At 29.1% G+C, this 24,056-nt stretch overlaps 5 protein-coding genes across 7 annotated transcripts in view; 1 reads left to right on the top strand and 4 right to left on the bottom strand.

Moving 5' to 3' along the window:
• The first annotated feature begins 3,899 nt into the window (after positions 1-3,899).
• Positions 3,900-5,059, top strand: LOC130810899 (uncharacterized). Its single transcript, XM_057677022.1, has 6 exons — positions 3,900-4,033; positions 4,100-4,187; positions 4,275-4,373; positions 4,428-4,500; positions 4,580-4,650; positions 4,766-5,059. The coding sequence occupies exons 1-6, from the start codon at positions 3,900-3,902 to the stop codon at positions 5,057-5,059; spliced, it is 759 nt and encodes a 252-aa protein (XP_057533005.1).
• A 4,315-nt stretch (positions 5,060-9,374) lies between these two features.
• LOC130811225 (50S ribosomal protein L20, chloroplastic-like) lies at positions 9,375-9,749 on the bottom strand. The gene has a single exon (XM_057677433.1). It carries the CDS (start codon positions 9,735-9,737, stop codon positions 9,375-9,377), a length of 363 nt encoding a protein of 120 aa, XP_057533416.1. The 5' UTR covers positions 9,738-9,749.
• Positions 9,750-10,789: 1,040 nt separating this feature from the next.
• Positions 10,790-11,203, bottom strand: LOC130810897 (ATP-dependent Clp protease proteolytic subunit-like). The gene is made up of 2 exons (XM_057677021.1): positions 11,091-11,203; positions 10,790-10,988 (listed from the first exon to the last, which is right to left on the bottom strand). Exons 1-2 carry the CDS (start codon positions 11,201-11,203, stop codon positions 10,790-10,792), a joined length of 312 nt encoding a protein of 103 aa, XP_057533004.1.
• A 1,972-nt stretch (positions 11,204-13,175) lies between these two features.
• LOC130811220 (xyloglucan endotransglucosylase/hydrolase protein 22-like) lies at positions 13,176-21,347 on the bottom strand. 2 transcript variants are annotated; one of them, XM_057677424.1, is made up of 5 exons: positions 21,335-21,347; positions 19,164-19,222; positions 16,543-16,731; positions 15,528-15,721; positions 13,176-13,758 (listed from the first exon to the last, which is right to left on the bottom strand). In XM_057677424.1, the coding sequence occupies exons 1-5, from the start codon at positions 21,345-21,347 to the stop codon at positions 13,374-13,376; spliced, it is 840 nt and encodes a 279-aa protein (XP_057533407.1). In that variant the 3' UTR covers positions 13,176-13,373. The 2 variants fall into 2 exon arrangements, with proteins under 2 accessions (XP_057533407.1, XP_057533408.1); XM_057677425.1 differs by lacking the exons at positions 19,164-19,222; positions 21,335-21,347 and having other exon boundaries at positions 16,543-16,800.
• Positions 21,348-22,324: 977 nt separating this feature from the next.
• The window catches only part of LOC130811203 (uncharacterized), a 4,117-nt gene continuing 2,385 nt past the window's right edge, over positions 22,325-24,056 (bottom strand). For both annotated transcript variants that reach the window (XM_057677403.1, XM_057677402.1), the window contains exons 2-3: positions 23,921-24,056; positions 22,325-23,147 (exon numbers count right to left, since the gene is read on the bottom strand). The exon at positions 23,921-24,056 is cut by the window's right edge. In XM_057677403.1, coding sequence (XP_057533386.1) covers positions 22,664-23,147; positions 23,921-24,056 — 620 coding nt within the window. In that variant the 3' untranslated portion in view covers positions 22,325-22,663. The remainder of the gene's footprint in view (positions 23,148-23,920) is intronic.

Genomic DNA, 24,056 nt, shown 5'->3' with positions numbered 1-24,056 from the left:
TTTATGGCTTCAAATATTAGCTTAACCTTTTGGTTGGATTGTTTCCTTGACATAGTATCAAAATCAGTGTAACAAGAGGTCATGAGCGTAAATTTCAATCACTCCTCATTTAAAGTGGAATATTCAGCGTCATGTATAAGGAGAGTCTGCGATGCATCCACGCTTATAGCCCAGAGCGTTATCGTGTAAGGGCCGTGTTAGAGCATACTTCATAATATATAATATAGTTTCAATCATCAGTTTAAATTTTTGGTTGGGTTGCTTCCATGATACACTTTTGTCATAAGTAAAGTACAATTCTTGTACAAATCTAAAAAAGGGTGAAAAAAGTTTTAGAATTGTAATTTATGGAAAAATAAAAAAAATTACATATTGAAAATATAAACTAAATATCCAGATAAAAATTTAATAAAAAAAGTATGAATTAAAACAAAAAAAAAATACTTCATATCAATAAATATATATTGACTAAAAAGAAAATTAAGAGAAGCTGACCAAATGTTACTCTTATTGGTTATCAAGTGTAGGCAAGACGCGGTGTTTGTGTTGACCCCACACCCACAATGTTTGCCAAGCTCTTGATTTATGCAAAAATTAACAACTAATCATGGAAATTTTTTTGATGCATTTTATTTTAAATTTTGAGGCTTTGGTATTTTCTTTTGAATTAATATCTTTTGGAAAATCTTGGATTGAGTTTTCAAAATCACATAATTATTTATTGTCCTTTTGTTATTGGATTGTTCATTTGTTATTTTTATCATTTCAAGTATTTTCATGAGGGAAAATTTACAGATTTTTATTCAACTATTTCTGAAAATTCAAAATTGATATTTAATTATGATCCAATTATCAAAACAGGAATAATCTTTTAATTAAATGTTGTATCTAGAAGTATGCTATAATTTACTTTAATGGAGTACTAGGATAGAAACCCATATAAGGCAGGGATTTTAGATTGCAAACTATACTTTATATTTTTTTTTAAATTTAAAATTGTAATTATGGTAATCTAAGAATATAAATGACTGATTTTAGTGATCGGTTAATTAAATTTTATGTCATTTTAGTTTTAAATAACAATTGATGGAAAAAAGGGCTATTATGTAATTCAAGTAATTTCCTAAATTGTTGTATAACTTTATACACAGTGTAATTTTGTAGTATAATTTTCTAAATTGTGTAATTCCAATTACACTGGAACAAATGTAATTTAATTCTATAGTATAATTTTCTACGTGGTGTAATTCCAAAATTTTACCAGACAATAAAATAATGTTCTACACAGTACATTATATATTTTCCATTACAATTTTTTAAACAGTGCATTTATATACAACTGTGTAATTGGAATAATTGTGATTTATTGCATCCATTAATATATGAGTTTTTCGGAAAATATAAATTTGTAAATATGGTAAGTGTAATAAATGCAAATTAGTTAAATTCCATTAATACTAACCAATGAAAAAAAAAAGACAAATGACATGCTCACAATCAAACTTTATTTTTGCTATTATACAGTAAAATTAATAATATGTATGATTAAATTAAGTATTTATTACTCATCTGTTCCTTAAAGAAGTTTCTATTTGTCATTTTGAGGTGTTTTATTTGTTGTTCTCACAAAAAATCTTTCTACTTATATTATAAATTTTAGACAAAAATAATTTTGTTTATCCTCATTTTAATATTTTAATAATGTTTATGATCCCCATATATCTTTCACTAACTTTATTTTAACATTTTTATATTTCTTATAGTCCCCACATGTTTCCACTAACTTTATAAAAACAATTTTTATTAGTTGTGGAGGTGGTTCCCATATTTTTTCCACTAACTTTCTTTTAATATTTTTAACGTTCATGGTCCATACTTTTCTTCCATTAAATTTTAATTTATTATTTAATAAAATAATGTATTACCATGTAAAAGAACTTTTACTTTCTATGAACATTTCTTGTGAGAACTTTATTAAATAACGAAAAAGAGTATTTCAAATGTATCTAGTAATTTTTTCTATTTATTAAGGGGTGTTTGGTTCCACAGGACATATTTTTCTTAGATGATAAGTTTTATGAAAATCATTTTAATGGAAAATGCAATTGACAATTGATCTTCTTTTGTTTGGTTTGATGGAGAAATATTAGAGAAAATGAAGGTGTTGGATATGGAAGGGTGAAGGGAAATTGGTTGGGAAATGTTTGCAAAGTGAAGAATAATCTTTTTTAACCCCTTTTTCGTTTTAATTTTCTTGTCAAACAAAGCTACAAAACAGTGAAAATGAGAAAAGCAATATTTCCTTTATTCATTATTATTATTTCATTTGATTTTTTATCCTATTTATTGATTATTCTTAATTTATTTTTTATTTTTAATTATATGTCAAAACATAGTCAAACGGAATTTTATTTGATTTGTTTCTATGTAAATTTTATAAAAATCAACATTTTATAACTTTTAATTAAACACAATATAAGATATTTACAATTGAATATATACATTGACAAACATGCAAAAACCAAATAGAATATAACTTAAATATATGAGAATTTTTTTTAGTGATATAATGCAAATTCAAGAGACAAAAGCAGTAATCTATGCTCCAATCATCTATGTACCTTGTTCAGTAAAAAAAAACATGAAGTTGGTTGAATTATTTTGAACAAAGAATTCTTGGAATGGAAAAATATTTTTTTACATGTAATCGGTTTGGTTGATATAAGAAATAAATTTGATTAATCCCCAAGAAAGTAATACTTTTGCATGTTTTAAACACTAAAGCTAGAATTTGCGATTGACAATATAAATTTAAAATTACCAACACTCATCCTTAATTAGTAATTAAATTCCTATATTTTGTGGAAATCTTCAATTCTAAAGGCTTGCTTGGATTCGAGGGAATTGGGTGGAAAATAAAGCTCAGTAAAAAAGAGTTTATTCTTTTGGGTCTGAATTATATGTAAATAATTAAGCCTAAAAAATTTACCCTCCAATTGGGGTACTACATTTCTGACCACCTCCCCTTGGATAATGTTTTAAGAGGAAATAAGAAAGAACTTTTCTCATTTATTAGCCGCATCTGATCTCCATCTTCTACTTGCGCTCCTGATTCAACTGGTATGTTCTATTTCTTTTTTTAATTCTATTTTTAAATTTTCAAAATTTTCCAATCTAATGAAATCTGTAACAAAAATTCGATCATATCGCTGATTTTCTGTTGAATTGAAATCAACCTCAAACAATTCCAAATTCCATTGTTTGACTGTTCATGACCGATATAATTGAATCAAATTAGAAACTGGTATTAATGGTTTGTTGTGCCATGTTTAACGATTCGAAGCCAAATGTTGCTTTTAAATGACAATTTTTTGCATCAATGGTTCAATTGGAACCCAGAACTTTTGGAACCCAAGATTAAATAGATCAATCTTGTCAGTAATATTGATTTACAAATTAACAAGACATATTGACAATAAACTACTAACAGTGTAATGTTGTTGTTGTTGTTGTTATGATTTGCAAGAGATGCTAAAATAATTTTACAAGTAGTGAAATCAAATTTTACCGATAATTTTAGAAATTTAAATTTTAAATTGAATTATTTATGCTTTGAAAATATTTATTGGTTTTCATCATTTTTCTAAATATTTATTTTATGCAGCCATGCCTCGTATGCCGCTCTCTAAACGCCAAAAGGCCATTGTTTCACTTATTTATATTATTAAATTAAGGAATATGATCATGATGTCTTTCATTTCTTACTTAATGAACTTTCTTGAATTACTTAAAATTCCAAGAAAAAAAATCTTCATTCCGCCAAAAGAAGCTTAATGCTAGGTATGAGAAATGTTAATGAATTTTTTAGAGATGAACTAAGTTGTTTTGACCAACTTAGGATGGATAGGAGTACTTTTTACAAATTATGTGATTTGCTTAAAAATCATGGTGGTTTGAAGGAGTCAAAAAATATGTTTGCTGAAGAGAGGGTTGCAATATTCTTAAACATATTGGGCCATGATCAAAAGCAAAGGTTGCTTGTTAGACGTTTGCGAAGATCAAAAGAGACAATTACTAGAAACTTCTGACAAATATTAAGGTGTGTTTTGCGATTGCACAACATCCTATTGAAAACTTCTGAACCTATCCCTGAGGATAGCAATGATGAGAGATGGAAGTGGTTTAAGGTACAAATTTTTGGGTTATATAGTTTGTGATTTAGGTTTTATATGAGTTTATTTAATAACCATACATTTTTGTATGGTAACTTGTAGAATTGTCTAGGAGCTTTAGATGGAACATTCATTGACTTGAGAGTTCGAGAGGTTGACAAGCCTCGGTACCAAACAAGAAAAGGTGACATTTCAACTAATGTATTGGCAACTTGTTCAATAGATATGGAGTTTACCTATGTTTTACCGGGTTAGGAAGGCTCTGCAGCTGATAATAGAATCCTAAAGGATGCCCTTCTAAGAACTCATCCAATTAAGATTCCTCGTGGTGAGGATATTACCTATTTCAACATCTTAAGTTATGAATTTAGATTAATAATGAGCTTTTTTGACCAATTTTTTCTTAGGAACTTATTACCTAGTTGATGTTAGATATACAAATGGAGAAGGCTTTTTGGCACCATATAGGGGGTCAAAGGTATCATTTAAAAGAATGAAAAGATGGTTACAAACCAAGAACATTACTAGAGTATTTCAACATGAAACACTCGTCTGCGAGAAATGTAATTGAAAGGTGCTTTGGTTTGCTTAAGATGAGATGGACAATACTTCACAATTCTAGCTTCTATGAACCTGAAACACATGCAAATATTATATCTGCATGGTGTCTTCTCCATAACCTTATTCGTAGAGAAATGATGTTTGATCCACTTGAGCCTTTGCTAGATACTGATTATGGAAGACAATTTATGAATGAAGATGATGATGGAGACAATATCGATTTAGTTGAATTATCTATTGCTTGGACCCTTTGGAGAGACAATCTTGCTCATCAAATGTTTGAAAATTGGCGGCTTGGTAGGGGAGCACAATCAACTACAACTTAACTATATTTTATATTCAACAATCTATGTTTCATGTTATGGTGAAATTGAAAGTGGATGTGTTGTGAACTTTTGATACTTATGAACATTATAATAGTTTGATATTTCCTTGATTTTATCAAAATATACTATTAAGCAGGGACCATGGTTATTATTATTTCCTTGATATTTCTACATGTACAGACCCATTATATTAGTATAAAATTTAGCAATCTATGTTATTAGTATGAACATCTTATGAACACCGTACAATGAGTGCAAGCAGAGCAAGTGGTGATAAGAATACTCAAAGGAGATGGACATATGAAGAAAATCAATTTTTGGTGAAACTGTTGGTGGAAATATTTGCCAAGGGAAAATGAAAAGTTGAGAGTGATTTTAGAAGTTGTTATCTGGCGCATTTGAAGAAGTTGTTTGCTGCGAGCATGCCTGAAGCTGAGCTAAAGTCTCTAATATTGATTCAAGGCTCAACTATCTGAGGAAACGTTTCAATGTGTTACAAGATATCAAACAAAAAGGTAGCGGGTTCGAATTAGATGAGAACCAAAAAATGGTAACTGGTGACCGTAAGCTATTTGAGGATTGGGCCAAGGTAATTGATTCATAACTACTATTGTTTTCATCACATATGTTTAACATCAATAAGATAATTATGAAGAACAGAAGTATCACATAATATTCGGATGGGCCAAAGTCTCTTATATAGTTTTCCATTTGCTTTCAATAATGGTACTTTAACATTAGTAAGAGAAGTATCAAGAATACAAATTTTCTTTCAAGATATTTAACAATCTTATATCTTGTTTTGTTAGTTATTTACCTCTTCAACAATCTTTGTATTCCCATTGATCTTAGCTTCATTTGAATGGTTAAGCTCTATATGACTTGTATGATATATTGTATGAAATATTATGATTGTATGATGATTATCTGATCATTACAGACTCACAAAGATGCAAAAGCCATGTTTTGGAAGCCTTTTTCATTTTATGATGATTTGGAGTTGACTTATTCTAAAGATAAGGCGATGGGTTCAAAAGCTAAAATTCCAGCTGATCGGAATGATGAAGAGACAATGCTCGAAGATACAACATCAAGTAAAGGCGAAGAAGTGCCTAGCGAAGTGTCGGCGACTAATAAGAGAGTTGTAGATGAGGGTTCTTCTAAGGACAAAGCCAAAAAAAATGAGCGTAAAAATAAAGAGATACGAAGTGTGCAGAAAAATTTAGAAATTAAGTTGGAGAAGATGATAGAAGGCAACAACTACAAATTGAGAAGTTGGTTTCAGTGTTGGAAGCCCCAAAGAATTGTAAATCCGATTTGCGTGAAGAACTAGGGAAAATTCTTGGCATTTCAAGAACTCAAGCACTATTGTTGTTGAAGAAGATGACAGAGGATGATATTGTGATATTTCGTGATTTGAAAGATGAAGATGAAAAATATGATTTTCTTATGATGATTTTAGATTAAGTGTAAAGCAATTTGTTGTTATGAACTTTAGTAAGTGGTTGAAAAATGCTATTGTATTTACTTTTGGATATATCAAGCACCTACTTCCTTTGTACCAAGCCATTTCATTACACCAAAATTGGTTCTCTAGTACAAGTACCAAATCAAGGAAATTTTGTTCCATAAACTATCTCCCCTTGTATTAAGTCTCATGTACTCTTTTATCCACCAAACAACATAACTATGTAAATATGCAATTTCTATGAAACCAAAATTTCATAAAACATCCTGAAAACTATAAACGTGCCTATACTAATCTAAACATATTATACGAGTATTATATTAGTGAACAAAAAGAAATATAACTATTAGCTATCAAATGTTTGCATAATTTTTTTATTTGATAGTTCTCTATTATTTGAATTTTGTATTTTTTTTTTGGTGAAATATCCCTTTTTTTCAACTCTATTACTTTATTTTTTAGAAAATTATTTGTCTTTTATTTACTCATTTATTAAATAAATATAATATTAGATATTTCTCTATAACCAAACATAATATTTTTTGTAAGTAATAACGAACAAAACTAATATATAATGTTTTCTGCATGTAACTTTAATTTTCTCTCCATAAACATTGCCACTTGATCTTAATATGTAACGACAATATTTAATTATTCCACCATTTTTTCCACGGTTTATATTTTTTATACAATTGCACTTAAATGCAAGTTAAGTAAAATGAAGGAAACATGTTAGTTAAAATTTTGTTAGAATTTTTTCATTACAGAGGACATGATAAATAATTAAATATAAGTTTAGTGGGATGAGTATGTAGTTTTTCTTTTCATGCATAATTTAATAATTATCAAAACATTACTTAATTTTCTAATGAATGCATCATTTAAAAATTTAAAATCTAAGAATTATGGATAGATTTATAAATTATAATAATCAATTCCAGCTTGCATAGGATAAATGGGTGCATCATACAAGAAAAATTGGAATCTTTTGACCTAAGATATATTTTTTTCAGTACTTGAGATTGCTACTTCGAGTTTGCAAACACAAATTAACAAAACCAATGATTTGCGTATTAACTTAAAAGTTTAATTTTTTAATTAATTTTGCGAATTACAGTCTTAATATTTACTTTTCACGATTATTATACTATCAAAGTATTAAATTCTATAGCCTTAAAATCACAAAATTTCAACTACTTAACCTATAATTCAGATAATTATAATAGTCGGAATCCTATAATTTGGCTGATTTTGTAGATTTTGATACTTTAAAAACTGTAATTCACACAAAAAAACATTAAAACTGTAATTAAAAAAGCTCTAAACTTTAATGCTATAACTTCCAAATTATTCTAAGAAAAATGAAAATGAATATTTTTGTAGGTCATGCTTTTTAGTGAGCATTTATTGTTCTTTTATGACATTTTAATTTCATTGTCCAATATATATCATTAAACAACTGTTAAAGAACCAATTCAATCAAAAGATTAAATTGATCGATGGTTGGGGCACCAAAATATGTATTATACTTAAACACTCCTCCTCACACGAGAGCCCATTCGGCTAGAAGTGTGGATGGACAAAGACGTTGAATATTCTACTTTAAATGAGGGGTGGTTGAGATTTGAATTCGTAACCTTTTGTCATGTTGGCTCTGATACCATGTCGCTTTTGGTTGAGTCGGTTCCTTGATATGGTATCAGAAGCCAACGTGACAAGAGATCACGAGTTTGAATATCAATCACCCCTCATTTAAAGTGGAATATTCAGCACCCATACGCACCCACACTTTTAGCCCCATGGGCTCTCATCTAAGGGGGCGTGCTAGAGTATATAACATATCATGAGGCTTCATCCATCAGTTTAAACTTTTGGTTAATTTGGTTCCTTGACAAATTAGGATGAAATATAAGAGTTGAAACGAACGTACGCAATCAGAATCTTATATTAAAAAGATAAGAATAAATTTTAAATTTTAATATAGTTTTAAAATTGTTATCATCACCAAACCATATGATTAAAAAAGTATGATTAGATTAGTCATTAGTGCATTGAAGGAAATGCCATTAGACCATTATCTGATTCTAGAAAATTCATGTGGCTTCAATATATCTGAAACTTTTATATTGCGTGTAAATTGGTGTAAGACGTACAACAATACAAGGATTGTTAAGGTAAAATAAAAGTCAATTCTTATTAACAACTCCTATTAATGAGGGACGTCTGTGAAAGCCCCATATGCATTGGTAGAATGACACATCTCTTAATTAGCTGTTCAGTGGCCTTAAAATGACTGTTACATGCATACTCGGTCTCACTTGTTCCTATTGGCCCATTTTTGGGTTTGTATTCTTGAGAAAAACTCTTTAAAGGTAGTATGTCACAATTGACAAGTTAATTAGAAAAAGTATTAGTAAATAACAGTAATTCGTAAATTTAATAAAAAAAATTTTATGTGGTAGGATTTGATAGGGAGTAAATTATGTGATTTTAATTTTCTTTTCAAAGTTTATTTATTTTATTATTATTTTTGTTGTCTTTTTGTAATAATTTAAAAATCACAATGATTGATTAGTAAATTTTGTGTTAACAAATATTGTGGTTCTTCCATCTCATTTTTATTTTAATTTGTTCTAATAAATTTATCACTTTTATGATCTAAATTCTCTTTTTTTTATAATATGATCCCTCTATTTTATACATAATTTTTTAATATCGGTGTTAAAAGAAAACAAATTAAATGACTAAAATAGAAAGTCCAATATTTAAATGTTAGTGAGACAAAATATAAAAAGGAGAATAAACTCCGGAAAACTTCATTTAAATCGTTTCGAGGTATTTTTCTTTTCAATCTTCTTTTTTTAAGATCTCATTAAAAATCATATAAATACAATTCCTATTTAATATAGCTATTTGTGCAAGTATTTTACAATTAAGAAGCAACTTTCTCTTGTACATATCGTGTATATATTTACTATAATTATAGTATACCCCTCTTTCACGAATTACTGCGTTTATTCGCGTGATCCACAAACGACGAAAATCTCTCTTTTGCCTGTCTCTATCCCGATGAGCCGAAACCAAAGCTCTTATTTTCTGTTGAGCAATGGTTCGAGTAACTCTTGAATGAGCCCTGCAAAAGCTTGATACAAATAAACGAATTTTTCTTCTGCGTCTTTGAGCTATATATCCCCGTTTAACTCTAGCCATCGAATAATTGAAACTTTGATGAATAACTAATCGATTTTATTTCTTTAAGTTATTATTTTCGCCTTCTGGTCTATTAATAACAAAACGGATTTTTCCAATGTATAAAATAAAAATTCCAATGGCTTTTGCTACTATAACCTTCCCAACCACTATTTTTGTTATTTTTCTTTTTTTCGACATTTCGTCTTGAAAAGAGACAAAAAAATTTATTAATGTATCAAAAAAGTAAATAAAAAAATGTGAATTCAAGTTAAATATAGATGATTAAAGAAATAGTGGTTCGTTTCTATGGTTACTTTTAAAACAGTGAGGTCCTCTCTATACACCGGAGCCCCTTTCCTTCATTTCTGGAATCTTATTGATAACTTGTACAGTTCAAACCTTTTGGCTTTACCCATGAATTATCCAGTAATAGGTCTTTCACAACGAGATCCACCTATACAGTAATGGTATTTAATTTTGAAGGTTTGCTGGATAGCTGACCCTGTTAGTCCGTTCTTTCAAGAATCGAAGTCGAATTTGTTTGCTTTTAAAATAAGATTCCCTGCTAAATGGATAACGTTCGTTACCAATGGGAAATTTTTGCTTATCTTAAACCCGATTTATATCAATAGAAACCATAAATTTCATACCCAATAGATGAATTTTTTTTTTCATTTTAGATAGTGACTGGAGTTTTATACCATTCACCAGTATTGATTATTGATACTGGAAAAATTCTTTCCTTTCAATTGCTTTTTTTTGTTCCAGCTCATAATCTGAACGAGTCACATATACACCCTAGTACATGTTCCTCAACGTTGAGGGCATCCCCGAAGAACGGGGGATTTCGTGACATTTCTGATTGGTTGTCTTGTGTTTCTAATAAGTTGTTTAATAGTTGGCATGCTGAATCATATACACAATGGGCTGGTTTAGATCAATCCTAATCGAATTTTTTTAAAATTAATGGAATATTAAACACAAAATGGTAAACCGAGTAACAAGAAAAAATTTCAAATGTTTAAAACTATTTCTATTCCTTTTATTCGACCGCTACAAGATCAACAATTCTATGAGCTTGGGCTTCTGTTGCTGACATAAAAAACATCCCTTTTCATATCTTCGGATACAACCCATAAGGGTTTGCCCGTTCTTTGTACATAAACCCTTATAAGGGTTTCACGCAATTTCAAAAGTTCTTCCGCTTTCAGGATAAATTCTCCCGTTTGGGCCTCATATAAAGAGCTCGCGGGTTGATGAATCATTACCCTGATGATATATACAATAAAAAATTTCTTCTATCTCGCGTAATGTGATGAATAGAAAAAATATAGAATTAAGAATAAAAAAGATAGAATTGAACAACCGTACAAGCATTTTTTCGCATTGCATATGACTATAGTATCGAATTCACTTTCATTTTCCGCTGAACAAAGAGAAAATCTAGAATTGACTAGATCCAGATCAGTTAAAAAATTCAACATGTTAACAGTAGAGCTAAGTGGGATGTTTTATAATTTTCTTTTTAGTTCGGTTTTCACTTTTAGTTTTTGTTTTGACTTGTTAGTTGATTAAATCGTCAATAAATGTTTGATAAATAACTTTTTGGCATACTAAAAAACTTAATTTTAAGCTAAAATGAAAAAGATAATTTTAGCTAATTTTTTTTTTTTTATTAATTTTGGCTTATAGGCCTAATTTTTCCCTACCAACAACCAACCACCAATATCTAATTTTATCTCACATCTCCTTAAAGAGTTAACTTATCCAATTAGCTTATAAGTAAACAAAAACATCCAACACTTTCAGTAGGTCAAATAAACTAAATAAAAAAAGTCAACAACCATTTGCCAAACACCTTAAAAATTAGATGTAGGTAACGGGTTGTTGCGTTGTCGTGGGCCATTCTTGAGTGGGCTGACATGATTATAACTCATGCCTTTGTAACTTTGTTCTGAGCACGCAGTTCATGTCGTGACATGTTGAACTTTTGGTTTTACGGTTATTGTCTACTAAATTCCTATTTTCTTTTATTTTTGTCTTTTTATCATTTAATACTAAATCGGATATTTAAGGTCGTAAACCAGACCAAACAACTAAAATATGTTTAGTATACGATTTAGACTAAATTTTCCACCTTATATGGAAGCAAGCAAGCACCTAGGGCTTGATATCTCAAGTTTGTTTATTTTCTTGCCGCAATCAATTTTGCTCATGGTATCTACAAGCAAGGCTATGCCCTAGTTTATCTTCTCTTGTATATGGATGATAATTTAAACTTGGTACACGAAGTATCTTGTAAAGTTCGATATGTATTCTTTTAAGCATCATCCCATAGTACTCCCATGTATATAATCTTCCTCATATTCTTATATACATTTAAGTTACTCTTCAAGATGGTCTTTAATTATTATATATATGGTCCACTACTACACATTTTTCATGCATTGAAGTTTGATTGGGTTGTATGTTCTTATTTGTTGTGAGACAGCGAAAGTAAAGATCGAAAAATAATAATGAAAAGCAATAAAGATTCAGATAAACAGTAAAGAAATCACACCAAGAAATTAACGTGGTTTACTATTAATGTGATAGCTACATCCACCGGCATTGAGAAATAAACTTTTCACTATAAACTGGGAGATTACAAGATGAACGAAAAACCACAACAATAGCTCTCCAAGCTTTTTCTCTCTTAGTTTTCCTCACTTTGTGTTGCATGCATTGCATACCCTACTTCTAATTACAAGAAGGGTTTATATAATATGCCACTTAATAAAAAGAAATTAGGGTTAGCATTACGAAGTAACCGGCCCTTAAACAAAGTAACTGCCAAAAACGTGTGAAGAAACCGCAAAACCACATAAATTTTGCGCCCCACGTACTAGGCCGCGCCCTGCGCAAGCGCGCCGCGCGTCGATCTACGCGGCAAGCGCTCAAGGCTATTCCAAGACAGAAGCTTCTCCCCACCCCGCGCATCTATCTAATCTTTTTGACCCACATTTAATTCATCTTAGACCGATATTAGACTCGGTTCGAGTCACAAAATCCCAACATTATTCTTGAATCTTGACATTCTACATTTAGTTTCTATGTGTTGGTTGGGGATAATCTTCTTTCCCGGTCTTCAAGCGACAAGCTTTAACCTTATTGAGAACAATTATGTTAATTGATCCAACTCACACGAGAATGAATTCTCAATGATATTTAAAAATATAAATTATTTGTTTAGAATTACGATCTAGTATTTAAAACTTTAAATAGAACTAGCTAAAAATATTATAATGAGAACAATTATGTTAAATTTAATGGCATATCTTAAGCAATTACTGTGAATTAGTTGAATAATTTTAAAAAACCTCCAGGGGCTAAATAGGAATTTTACTTTGACTTTTTAAATCATATTTAGTATAAAAGCTAAATCCACCACTGTACAAAGTATTTACACACATTTATTCAACCTCAAAAAGATCAGTTGGACAAAGTAAGAAGAAGATCATAAAGATTACATACAAGAGCTTCTAAACATAGATAGCTAGAAAATACCTCCTCTGTCTCTTTGAGTTTACATCTTAAAACTCAAAAAGCGCTCAATATTGAGTTTTGAAATGCAAATTCAAAGTATGGAGAAAATATTACTTTTTAAAAGATATTTTACTCACGGACTTGACATTCTTTAGGAAGGCCTTGAGGAAACCTCTTTGTATCATCACAATAATTATAAATCATGAAATTCCTTCGGACCCACTTTAACCTATTCAGACTCAAACCGTCAAGCTTTTTTGTCATCCAAGCAACTGTTTGTGGGCCACAAGAAGTTCTCCCAGCGGCCCTAACACATGCATCGGCCTTAAAATTCTTGTAAGCGGCAGTAAATGGCGCTTGACTCCAATCCGTCTTGACTCGACCTCCTTGAGTTGCCCAATCGTCTGCATTCCATAAGCTCGAATAGAGTCTCATTGCATGGGTTTTTGGAAATGGAATGCCAATTGATTCTCTATTCTTGAATTCCCTTATTGGTGTTTCATCTATGGAAAATCTACAAAAAAAAAAGAGGAATTTCAATTAGACAAAAATATTTCTAGTTGGTTCATTGAATTAAACAAATGTATAAATTGATTACACTAGTGACTTATTTGAATTGTCGGTATTGTATGGTGTGATTTTTATAGGATATTTTTTGAGATGTTTAATTGTCATACTTGTTAATTTTAGTTATTTCATTTTCTTTATAATATTTATTTTAATATATTACTATTTGATTTCAAGAAATTTAGCCAAAAATAAAACTTGTAAATTCACACAAAAGTTTAAATTTCTACTTATAATATTTGTTCGAAAAGTGGAACTAAGAGTTAAAAATCTAGTGCAACTATCCGTACAATTCTGTAAAATTTTAATTTTGCAGCTTGTCTTGTATGAGACCTCGAGACCAGTGTCCATATTTCTAAGTGATTATTTAAAATTATAAGTGATTATTTTACATCATAAAAATTAAGATGATTTAAAAATATTGAGTGATCACTTTAAAATTATAAGTAATTACTTTGAAACAATAATTATATGACAAAATTTATTAAGATTGTCTTACCGTAAAACAGCTTAATATGGCTAGCCCAATTCTAATATAATAAAAAATTTTAAAAAACAGTTTAGAGGTTGTTTTAAAACTTTTTTATCTAACATAAATAATTTGGGATGCTTCAATAAAGATAATCCCATCATGATACCATCTTATTTCAAAATTTGTGAGAGGCCCGCACATAGTAAAGCATGGATCCAATGTAGTTCTCAAATTTAGCCTGCATCATGGCCCAGGCGATGGCCCTGGACCTGGCCCATAGATGGAGTACTCACATTTATTGAAAGTTTCACTTACTGAGTAGCCAAATTTTGTCAACAAAATATGAATGATCAGATTGTTCACCAAGACATCAAAACTTAATTCACGTCAATAAGGGATTTTAAAAATTAAAAAAAAAAAAATGAACACCAAAAATGGTTTAACAAAAAAATTACTCATCTAAAAGTTAAAAACAATTATTGTCTCTTTCTTTAAAAGGTAAAATTGAAATTTACAATACTTGATATTGAGTACTCATTTAGTCCACAACAGACCATACATTCGTAGATGATTAGTGTAAATTTTTTTAAATAAAATTTCAAATTATGACACATTGTTTTAAAAATTACAAAAATTACTAGTATTGATAACTCAAAATACATATTATTGAAATAATTATCCCATAATAATTCAAAGTTTTATTCATCATCTTAAAATACTCTTAAATTTAAGTAAAAACACGTATTTTTGATTATTATGAGGGAAGAGGAAGGAGAAGAGGAAGGAACACAGAGAGCTAGATGAAAACCAAACATAAAACTTTTTGTGAATTATAGTTCTTAATCTCCTACTTAAAAAATTATATTTATTTAAATTGAAATAATAAAATTGGAGATAAAATTGAAAAAAACTAATTTTGCATTTTGATAATTGTGGAGTAGTTAATTACTTTTTCTGGCTCATTATACTTATTACATATTACTTTTTACGCAATTCACTGCATATTTTTGATTATTTATATCTTATTCTATTCTTAACCAAAAATTATAAAATTTTGATATAATGAAAGTATGCAATTAGACGATTCAAACAAAATTTCATTTGACTATATTTTCTATTATACATTAGCCGCAAATATAAAATGATGGTAACGAATATTTATGAAGGAAGGAAATATAAAGCTACAATATAATTGTATTTAAAAAGAATTAAGATGAAAAAGGGTAGGTTTAGAGTAAACTTACATGACTGTTTGGGGATTCCAAAGGAAAGAGTAAGTGTGAAAATCAGCAGTTGGATCAAACCAAAGGTGAAATTGTTGCTCTCTATCCCCTTTCCCTCCGGCATATACATTGGTGTGTACTGTGTATGGTTGTCCACTTATGTTCCCAAGAAATTCATAATCTATTTCATCATGATTATCACCCACTGATGATAGCTGATCATCCACGTTCAAACAATCACAAACTATTAGTTAAATCAAATTTAGGTAATTTACTTTCTTTCATACTCGATACTTACAATTAATACTGACATTTCTCATTTAATATGTCACTATCAGTTATAAGTATTTAAAATTTGCAACATTTGCTACAAGAATAAAATTTAGCAAACTAACAAATGGATAAAAGTAGGTAAACAAATATGATTATTGGAGAGGAGAAACAATTGTGCGGATAACATGAAAAATAATTATATGTTTAGACGAAAATTTTTAAAAAAACGTAAGACATATTTAAAAATAAAAATATAGCAAATTTCATAGTTAAAACTAATAAAATGAAAATTAGAGCAAAACTTGTGACTATTTTAAGTATTTTTTCATTAATTTTTACATTCTAAACTATTTTTTATATCAAGGATGTTGTTGATGAACACTCATGAGAATGTTAAAGAAAATATAAACCACTTCAAATAATTAATTAAAATAAGATATTAATGTCTAACCAAATGAAATATTAATTAAAATAAGATATTATCAAATTGAGTATATAAATATATTATATTATTTTATTTTTTTAATGATGTTTTGTTGTTTATCTTTGTTTTCACTACAAACATATGTGGGTATTCGTTAACTTTTGCTTTTTACCGAATAATTTATAGTTGTGTTAATTATATTTTAATTAATAAAAAAATTAATATTACCAACTGGATAAACAAGTCAATATTTAACATCTAATATCCAACCACCAACAACTAATTATCAAACACATTTTTAAAATAAATTAAAGTGTAAAAGATGAATAGAGAATATACATAATAAGCTGTAACAGTTCCAGCAGAGTTACCGGGAACAAGCTTGATCTGCATATCAATCTTACCAAAGTGATACTCAAAATTAGATTCAAAACCAGAACCTGAAAAATTATCAAGTGTAAGGGTCATAATCTGTCCATTATCAACAATCTTTCCCCTATCATTTCCCCATGTTATCTTTAAATCTTGAACAAGATTTTCCCCATGAACACTCATCAAAAATTGCACTAATACTACCAATATTATCATCGCCATTGTTGAAAGCTAGCACAAATTGTTTTAACTGATTAATTTTTGTGTTTCTTTTTTTGTCAGTCTTTAAAAACAAGTTATACTCTATGCCTCTCAAGTTTTATGGTTGATGGGGAAATATGTGGGCTATCAAGTATTTATAAAGTACAAGACAACACTCACCTGCGGAGTTATTTTGTAGTGTTTTAGCTTTAAAATCAATCACTATATAAATTTAATTAAATAAAATATATAAAAGTTTAGTATTATATTGGATTTTTTTTACTATAATTAAAAATATTTATTATTTTTTTATCGAATAATAAAGTTATTTAGAAGTCATATGTTATTCAATATTATTTTTTTTTTTCATTTTTAGTTAATAAAAAAATTCAGATGGATTAGATTTTATCTTAAAATGGTGAACGATTGAATTGCATGAGTATGGTGATTACTTAAAAGACAACCACTATAGAATTTTCATTCACAAGCGCTAGAGTAAAATTACTTTTTTACTATTCAATATTATTGTCTCAATTTGATTTTTTTATACTATTTATCAATCACTTTTACTTTATATTTTAATTTAAATATATTAGTTAAAATATAATTAAGTAAAATCTTATTTAATTCGACTTAATGTAAATACTTTATCATTTGATACATATATTTCATTAACTTTTATACAATGTCTAAAAACTAATTTACCAAAAGTTTATTTTATAGTATATACTTCATCATTTAAGCTATTTATTTAATTTTTTTTTATTCCCCCACCAACCAAGTATTGAAAGTATAGTAGAGAATAATTATTAAATGCAGTTTAAGTTAGCTCTATTAAATTAAGGTTAGGATTATAAATGTTGTATTTTAAATGGACTAAAAATAAGGATGATAGAATGAAATGGCAGGGTAAGAGAAGAATAAGGCGGTATAGAAGGAAAACGTCGGTCAAGTTTGTCATGTCACTGAATAACGAAGACATCTAGCAGCTGCCTTACTGGCTCCTTCTAGAAACATCCAAAATACAAACTCTTATTATAAGGGTAAGAATCGAGTCTTCAAGTGAGTCCTGCAATCCGCTCAAGTAAAAATTGTATACAAATTTATTTTAGATTAGACAGTGTTACTGTAAGATCATCTCTTATGCAGTTGAAATAGCCTACTAATATAAATTATCAGTAAATAAATTTCTTATTTGAGATTGTCTCATTGAGAAATAGTTACTAGAGTAGCTAAAAAAATATTGAATTCTTTCAAGACTCTTGTGGTGGTCGCCAATAATGTTACAAATTTTTTTATGTCAACTCGTCATTAAAATTTTTTTTTTCTTTGTTTAATAAAATTAAATTTTTAGTGAATTTAAAAATAAAATATAAAATAAAATAATATTTTACTTGAATGTGAAAAAAAGAGTAGATAAAAGTCAATGAAAAATTTGAATAGCCAAACTCTAAATATTTAAATAAAGGATTTTTTTTATAAATGTCTAGGGCGTTTCATTAGTGAGGATAAAATTAATTTTATATAGAAAGCTAGAACATATATTTTAAATTTTTTAATTAGATAAACATGAATTGTATTATCCGCATAAAATTTAGAATTTATCATCAAATTACACGTCAAAATATATTATGTTATACTTCCTCTATTTTCTAATGTTCTTTTCATTTACTTTTTGCACAATTTTCAAAGTAAACTTTGAATCTTAATATCCTAAATACGCATCATAAAAAATTATAAAACATATAATAAAAAAAGTATATTTTAAAACGAATCTAACAAGATCTCACATAAATGTATTTTATCATTTATATATATCATTTATATATGTCTTAAAAATTTTAATTAAATTTCTCTCTCTAAAATAGAATAATCTAAATGGAAAGAACATTAAAAAACAAAAGGAGTACTATTTTTATTTTGTCTTTTAATTTACTCTTTCAATATATTATTATTCTTATTGTTGCCCTAAATAAAAGACATGGATTGATTCACTTGAAAATCAGCCAGATTCTTTATAAGGTTGATAAGAAGGTGACAAAAGTGAAGATACATAAGCAACCAAAAGGGCGATGTTAACTTGTAGAAATAAAACCAAAAAGGATGCATGTGAATTTGATCTTACCCTCTAAATAATGCCATCACTAAAGCTACTATTTGCATATGATCATTATCACCAACAAATATATATTTTTACCTTTTCTTATAAAATTGGGAAATTTTTAGGGATATGTTTAAATGCATGTTAAATTTCTTTGATTTGTGATTGTAAAGAGGTGTTGTCTTAAATTTATGTCAATATAAAATGTAAAAAAATACATATATAATTAATGGATTTTATTAGCAATTCTATGAGGTAACTAACTTAATATATATATAGTTAATAATTGAAAATTTTGAGAGGCTGGATTAGAATTTAAAATATTAGAAAATAAGTTAAGGAGGTCTAGGCCCCGAAAAGTCTCCAAAGAAGTCTGTCACTAATGCAAAACATAAATTATTCTCTTTTTTTATCTTTATGGACAAGCTATTATATATTTTTACGTGTATAATTAAGCTTCGAGCATCAATTAAATTTACTAATTTGTTTAATTTTATTAAACTTGATTTAACAAAATAATAATAAAAAAGTTGAACATTTAACATGTTGTGATTAGTGACTAAGGTTCACTTAAGTTGTGTTTAGTCAAGTTAAGCATTTAGACTTTTACATTTAGAATCAAATTAAAGTGTGTTGGATGAAGAAATTTGCCCCAATAAGCTAAATTTTGGGAATGATCAATATTGGATTTTCTTCATAACTTCAATTCCCAAAACATTAGTTAAAGCTCCTCCATTACAATTCCTTTTAAGTTTTAGAGCTTTAACTTTAATAATCTAAACACATTGTTAAACGTAACTTAAGTGATGACATAGTCATTGTAGTGAACTTCGTAAATTTAAATGTGACTTTGTTATACTTTGTTCATCGCTTATTTCTTCATATTTACTTGCACGTTGTTCAACTTCATTGATTTCACAAAACACCACTTTCTCGACGATTCCTACTTGATTCCTTACGCTTTGGCTTGGTTGTACACTGACCATCTCATAACATATTGTTAACTCATTTATTCAAGTTTAGCTGATTAATTATTTTGCTCCTTGTTTTTCCTAAATGTCTCGCTTTTTTCTGTAGGGCGTGTTTAAATGGAAGAAGACAAATAGAAAACAAGGAGAAGAATTTGGATGGATGAAGGATCTCTTATTTGGGTAACAAAATAAAAGGACAAGAATTGAAGGGATTAGATAAATAAATTTTGTAAAGGTCTCAACCTCTTTAAAGTTGAAAAGATTTGAAGGGGAACTTTTATCTTCCTTCCTTTCACTTTTCTTCTCTTGGCCCCTCCTAAATAAACATCAGCTACTTTTCTTTAACGTCTCTTCCATTTCAATCCTTTCTCCCCTTCCCCGCCTTAGCGGTGCCTTCTTCCTCCCTTCCTTTGCTTTCTTTTCTCTCTAAAATTGTTATTCAAACATAGTGTCAATGTCATATATGTGCCTTTTATTGTAGGGATGAAAGTTCGATTTGCTGTCTGTTTTATTTTGTAAAACCAAAACAAACCATATTAAATTCGGGTTTTGATTTTTCAATCCAAATCTAAACTAAAATTCTAAACTAAAATTGCTTCCAATTCAAATCATACCAAACCAAATTAGTTCAATTTAGACTTTTTTGACCAATCCAAACCAAATTTACTATTTAAAAACAAATTTAAACTATAAATCAAATTAGAAAATCAAAATAATAAATTTAAAAATTAAAAGAAATAGTAGCAAAAGTAGGTATGAAAAAATAAAGCTTGAATTGGTGATTAAATGCTTATTTTTTTGTTGTAAGAGCTCTAAGGTATGGATATGAATTGGAAACTTCTAATTTTTAGTGTCGCCTACTAAAGTGAAAGTGAGCTCATAATTTAATTCAGTTTGGAAGTTTGATTTTCAATCTCTAGTAGACTCAAACCTAGTCCAAGCCAAAGTTTTTCGATTTAGAAATTTTCAATCCAAATTCAAAACATATTTTGAATAGTCCACCTCTAAACCATATTTCTTATTTAGGTTTGCATTGATTTGGTTCACCCTTACTACTTTGGTAGTCTAGCCTGTTAAAGTTTGTCAGTAAGTCTTGTATGAGACTGTTTTACCAGAAGACATATACAAGCTGCTCATTTCTCTAATTGATGGATCACTTGAGATTATAAGTGGTCATTTTAAGGTTACAACTTACAAGTGATCACTTTAATACTATAAAAAGTTATCAACTTTAAAACTTTACGTGATCACTTTATGATTATAATTGATCATTTAAAGATTATTGGTCATCACATTAAGACCATAAATATATATATTAAATCAACCTAATAGAGAAATTTCACCGTAAAATCGTCTCATTTCTAAATCTGTGAAAATTTTTTGTGTTTCACCCAATTAATATCTACTTTAACTGCATATCAACTACACCCCCACATTCTTACTCCATAAACGAACAAGAAGTTACTTGAGCCTCATAAAGTAATGCACGTGATAGCCATGTAGGGATCATATATATAGTGGTCCATTTAGCAAATTTACGTGGATGATTTGTGCAAAATGAATCTAAAACTCAGGTGAAATATGAAAATACTCTATTAAAGATGAGTAAATTTAAGACCGTTACATTGTGAGATATGTACAAATAATGAGCTTATAGTGACTATTTTAATAACTTAAGTATATATTTTAAATAATTTAGTTGAACTATTTAACGATCAATACAGAATTGTCTTATAAATTATACTAAAACCGTCTTAAACAAGGATCTTTGAGAAAAGAAAAAAAGGTGAATAATCATAAATAAGAAAGTGACGAAATGAGTAATTTCACCGCCACCAAAATCATGCCTCTCCAAACACAAACAAAGGAGGCAGAGGCAATGTTGTAGGGGACTACGGGCACAACCATGCAGATTACTTTTTTGGCACCTTCACTGCTCTTTAAAGCTTTATTCCAAATGAGATTTTTATTTTTTTTCTTGTGATTTTTTTTTTGGTTTTTATTATTATATTTTATTGATATGAAATTATCACTTTATATTATACAATTAGCTATAATAACCAAAAAAAATAAACGTAGGCTTGTTTATAATTTTTCATAGTGGTTAGACTAATGTAAATTTCTATATAATATTTTTCTTCTTTCACTTCAATCAGTTTACGACTTAACAGGTTAAAACAACTTAAAAAGTTAAAACACAAATTCTAAATGCCAACTATAATAGTTTAAAACACTAACTTCAAATAACTTTAAATTGGTTAAAACATGTAATAAAATGCGCATTTATTTTTAAGTCTTTCTTTTTTTAAATTGTAAAATATTAGTGGGTTGAGCCTGAAGAATCATCTCTATAAGAGATTCTCACTCAAAAGAACTGTTTATGACAAAAAGGAGAGTCAACATCTTTGTTATTAATAATCTATCTCCAACTTTTCCCTCTAATTTTCGTAATCCAAACACATAACACGATCAAAAATCAAAAATCAAAAATCAAAAATATTTATTTATTCATTACCAAAAATATCAAAAATATTTATGCTTGTGTTTTGTGCTTTGTTCTTCTTCCTCATCCCGTCTCCATTGGACATTATTATACAAGGCTATTTCTGCTATTACAAAATGTAAGGTGACACAAGTTGTATCTTTGAACGATTACAAAATCCTGCTCTGTACATTAAAATTTTCACAAGTACAAATCCTTTCCAGTACATATTTCTATTTGTATTCGATTCCTCCAACACGTATAACCTAACCTTCAAAGACGGAATTTTGAGATGTCAATGACTATGTAGTTTACATAAAGTCGAATATCTTGCTATGTTTGATGATAAAGCAACGTTTTTGCATCGCCATCTACTACTTTGTATCCCGTCTCAATGCTGGTATCTTCAAATTGTAGCTCGTGCGATTTTGAGATCTCAGCCAATGTGTATTGCCCTTCAATCAAGTTATCCACCTCTAGTTGCTGCATCTCGGACTCTACCAAAGCCTGCATTTGGGCACGCTCCTTGTCTCTTGGGTACGTATGATATAAGAATGAGTATATAACGCAGCAAAGCGCTATGGGAATTACAATTGCGACATAGAGAGCTTTGCCTAATGCTGCAGCATTTGCTCGATCTGTGGCTATTTCTTCGGTGATAGTAGATCCTTTAGAAACAGGCCTATAACCGTAGATATGTTGAGCCAAAATGCCAACAATAGGTGGTGAAAATGATGAAAGTATTGACTCGAATGATCGATCCAATGCATAGATGCTTGTTCTTGATTTTTCGGGAACAATTTCTGCAAAAATTGGACTGAACAAAGAAGTTGAGTGTAAAAGCAGAATATTTTTTTTCTTATCTCACATTTCACACCTTTTTTACGGATGAATTTTTATCACGACAACAATACATGAACCTTAATCCCGAAAGGCTGGGATTAACCTTAAAAAGTACTATTTGCGAATGGAATAACATACATCAAACTTCATGACACAACATCAAATGACCTTTGCTATTAGCTTAAGAAAAAACAAAAATTCTCGTATGAAATGGGCTAATCATGAGACGTGCTTCATACTTGGTTCAAATAGCCTAATAATATAAACTTTTAGCTTATGGGCTTCTTGTTTTGTGGTTGTCTCACCGTGAGACGGTCTCATACAAGACGGACTGAAGAAAAAAAACATAACACAACAACATTTCATTAACTCAATGCCATTAAGACGCTTCCACCTAGAGTGGGCTTTTGGAGAAGGTCAGATATACGCAACCTTACCCTTGTGAGTAATAATAAAGAGGTTATTTTCAATTGACCCTTGATAGTAAACATATCTGCAACTTCACATAGAGAAGAAGTGCACATGATTTAGTGACTCATTTCAGTGTAGTCCATTATAATTCGAAATCCAACAACTGTAGATCTTTGGCCCAAATACTTGTGAAAATACATAGAACTTCAAAACATATCAATTCCAAAATAAATCCCAATTCAGAAGATGCACAGTAAAGCCTCCAACAAAACAAGTAATAAAAACCTTAATATGATCTCAATTCAGGAATGAAATGGATGGTTCTCCAAAACTTACTTGTTTGTAGCAGGAGCATTCCAGGATATGAAGAAGCCTGTGATAAACATGAGTACACCATGCATGATTGCAGTCGAGGGATCATCAGGTAAAGCCAACAGAAGCAAACCCGTTAAAGGGATCGCAGACCCAGAGC

The sequence above is a fragment of the Amaranthus tricolor genome, chromosome 4, assembly GCF_026212465.1.
Source record: "Amaranthus tricolor cultivar Red isolate AtriRed21 chromosome 4, ASM2621246v1, whole genome shotgun sequence".
NCBI classification, from domain to species: Eukaryota; Viridiplantae; Streptophyta; class Magnoliopsida; order Caryophyllales; family Amaranthaceae; genus Amaranthus; species Amaranthus tricolor.
This window is presented reverse-complemented; position numbering and strand designations above follow the sequence as displayed.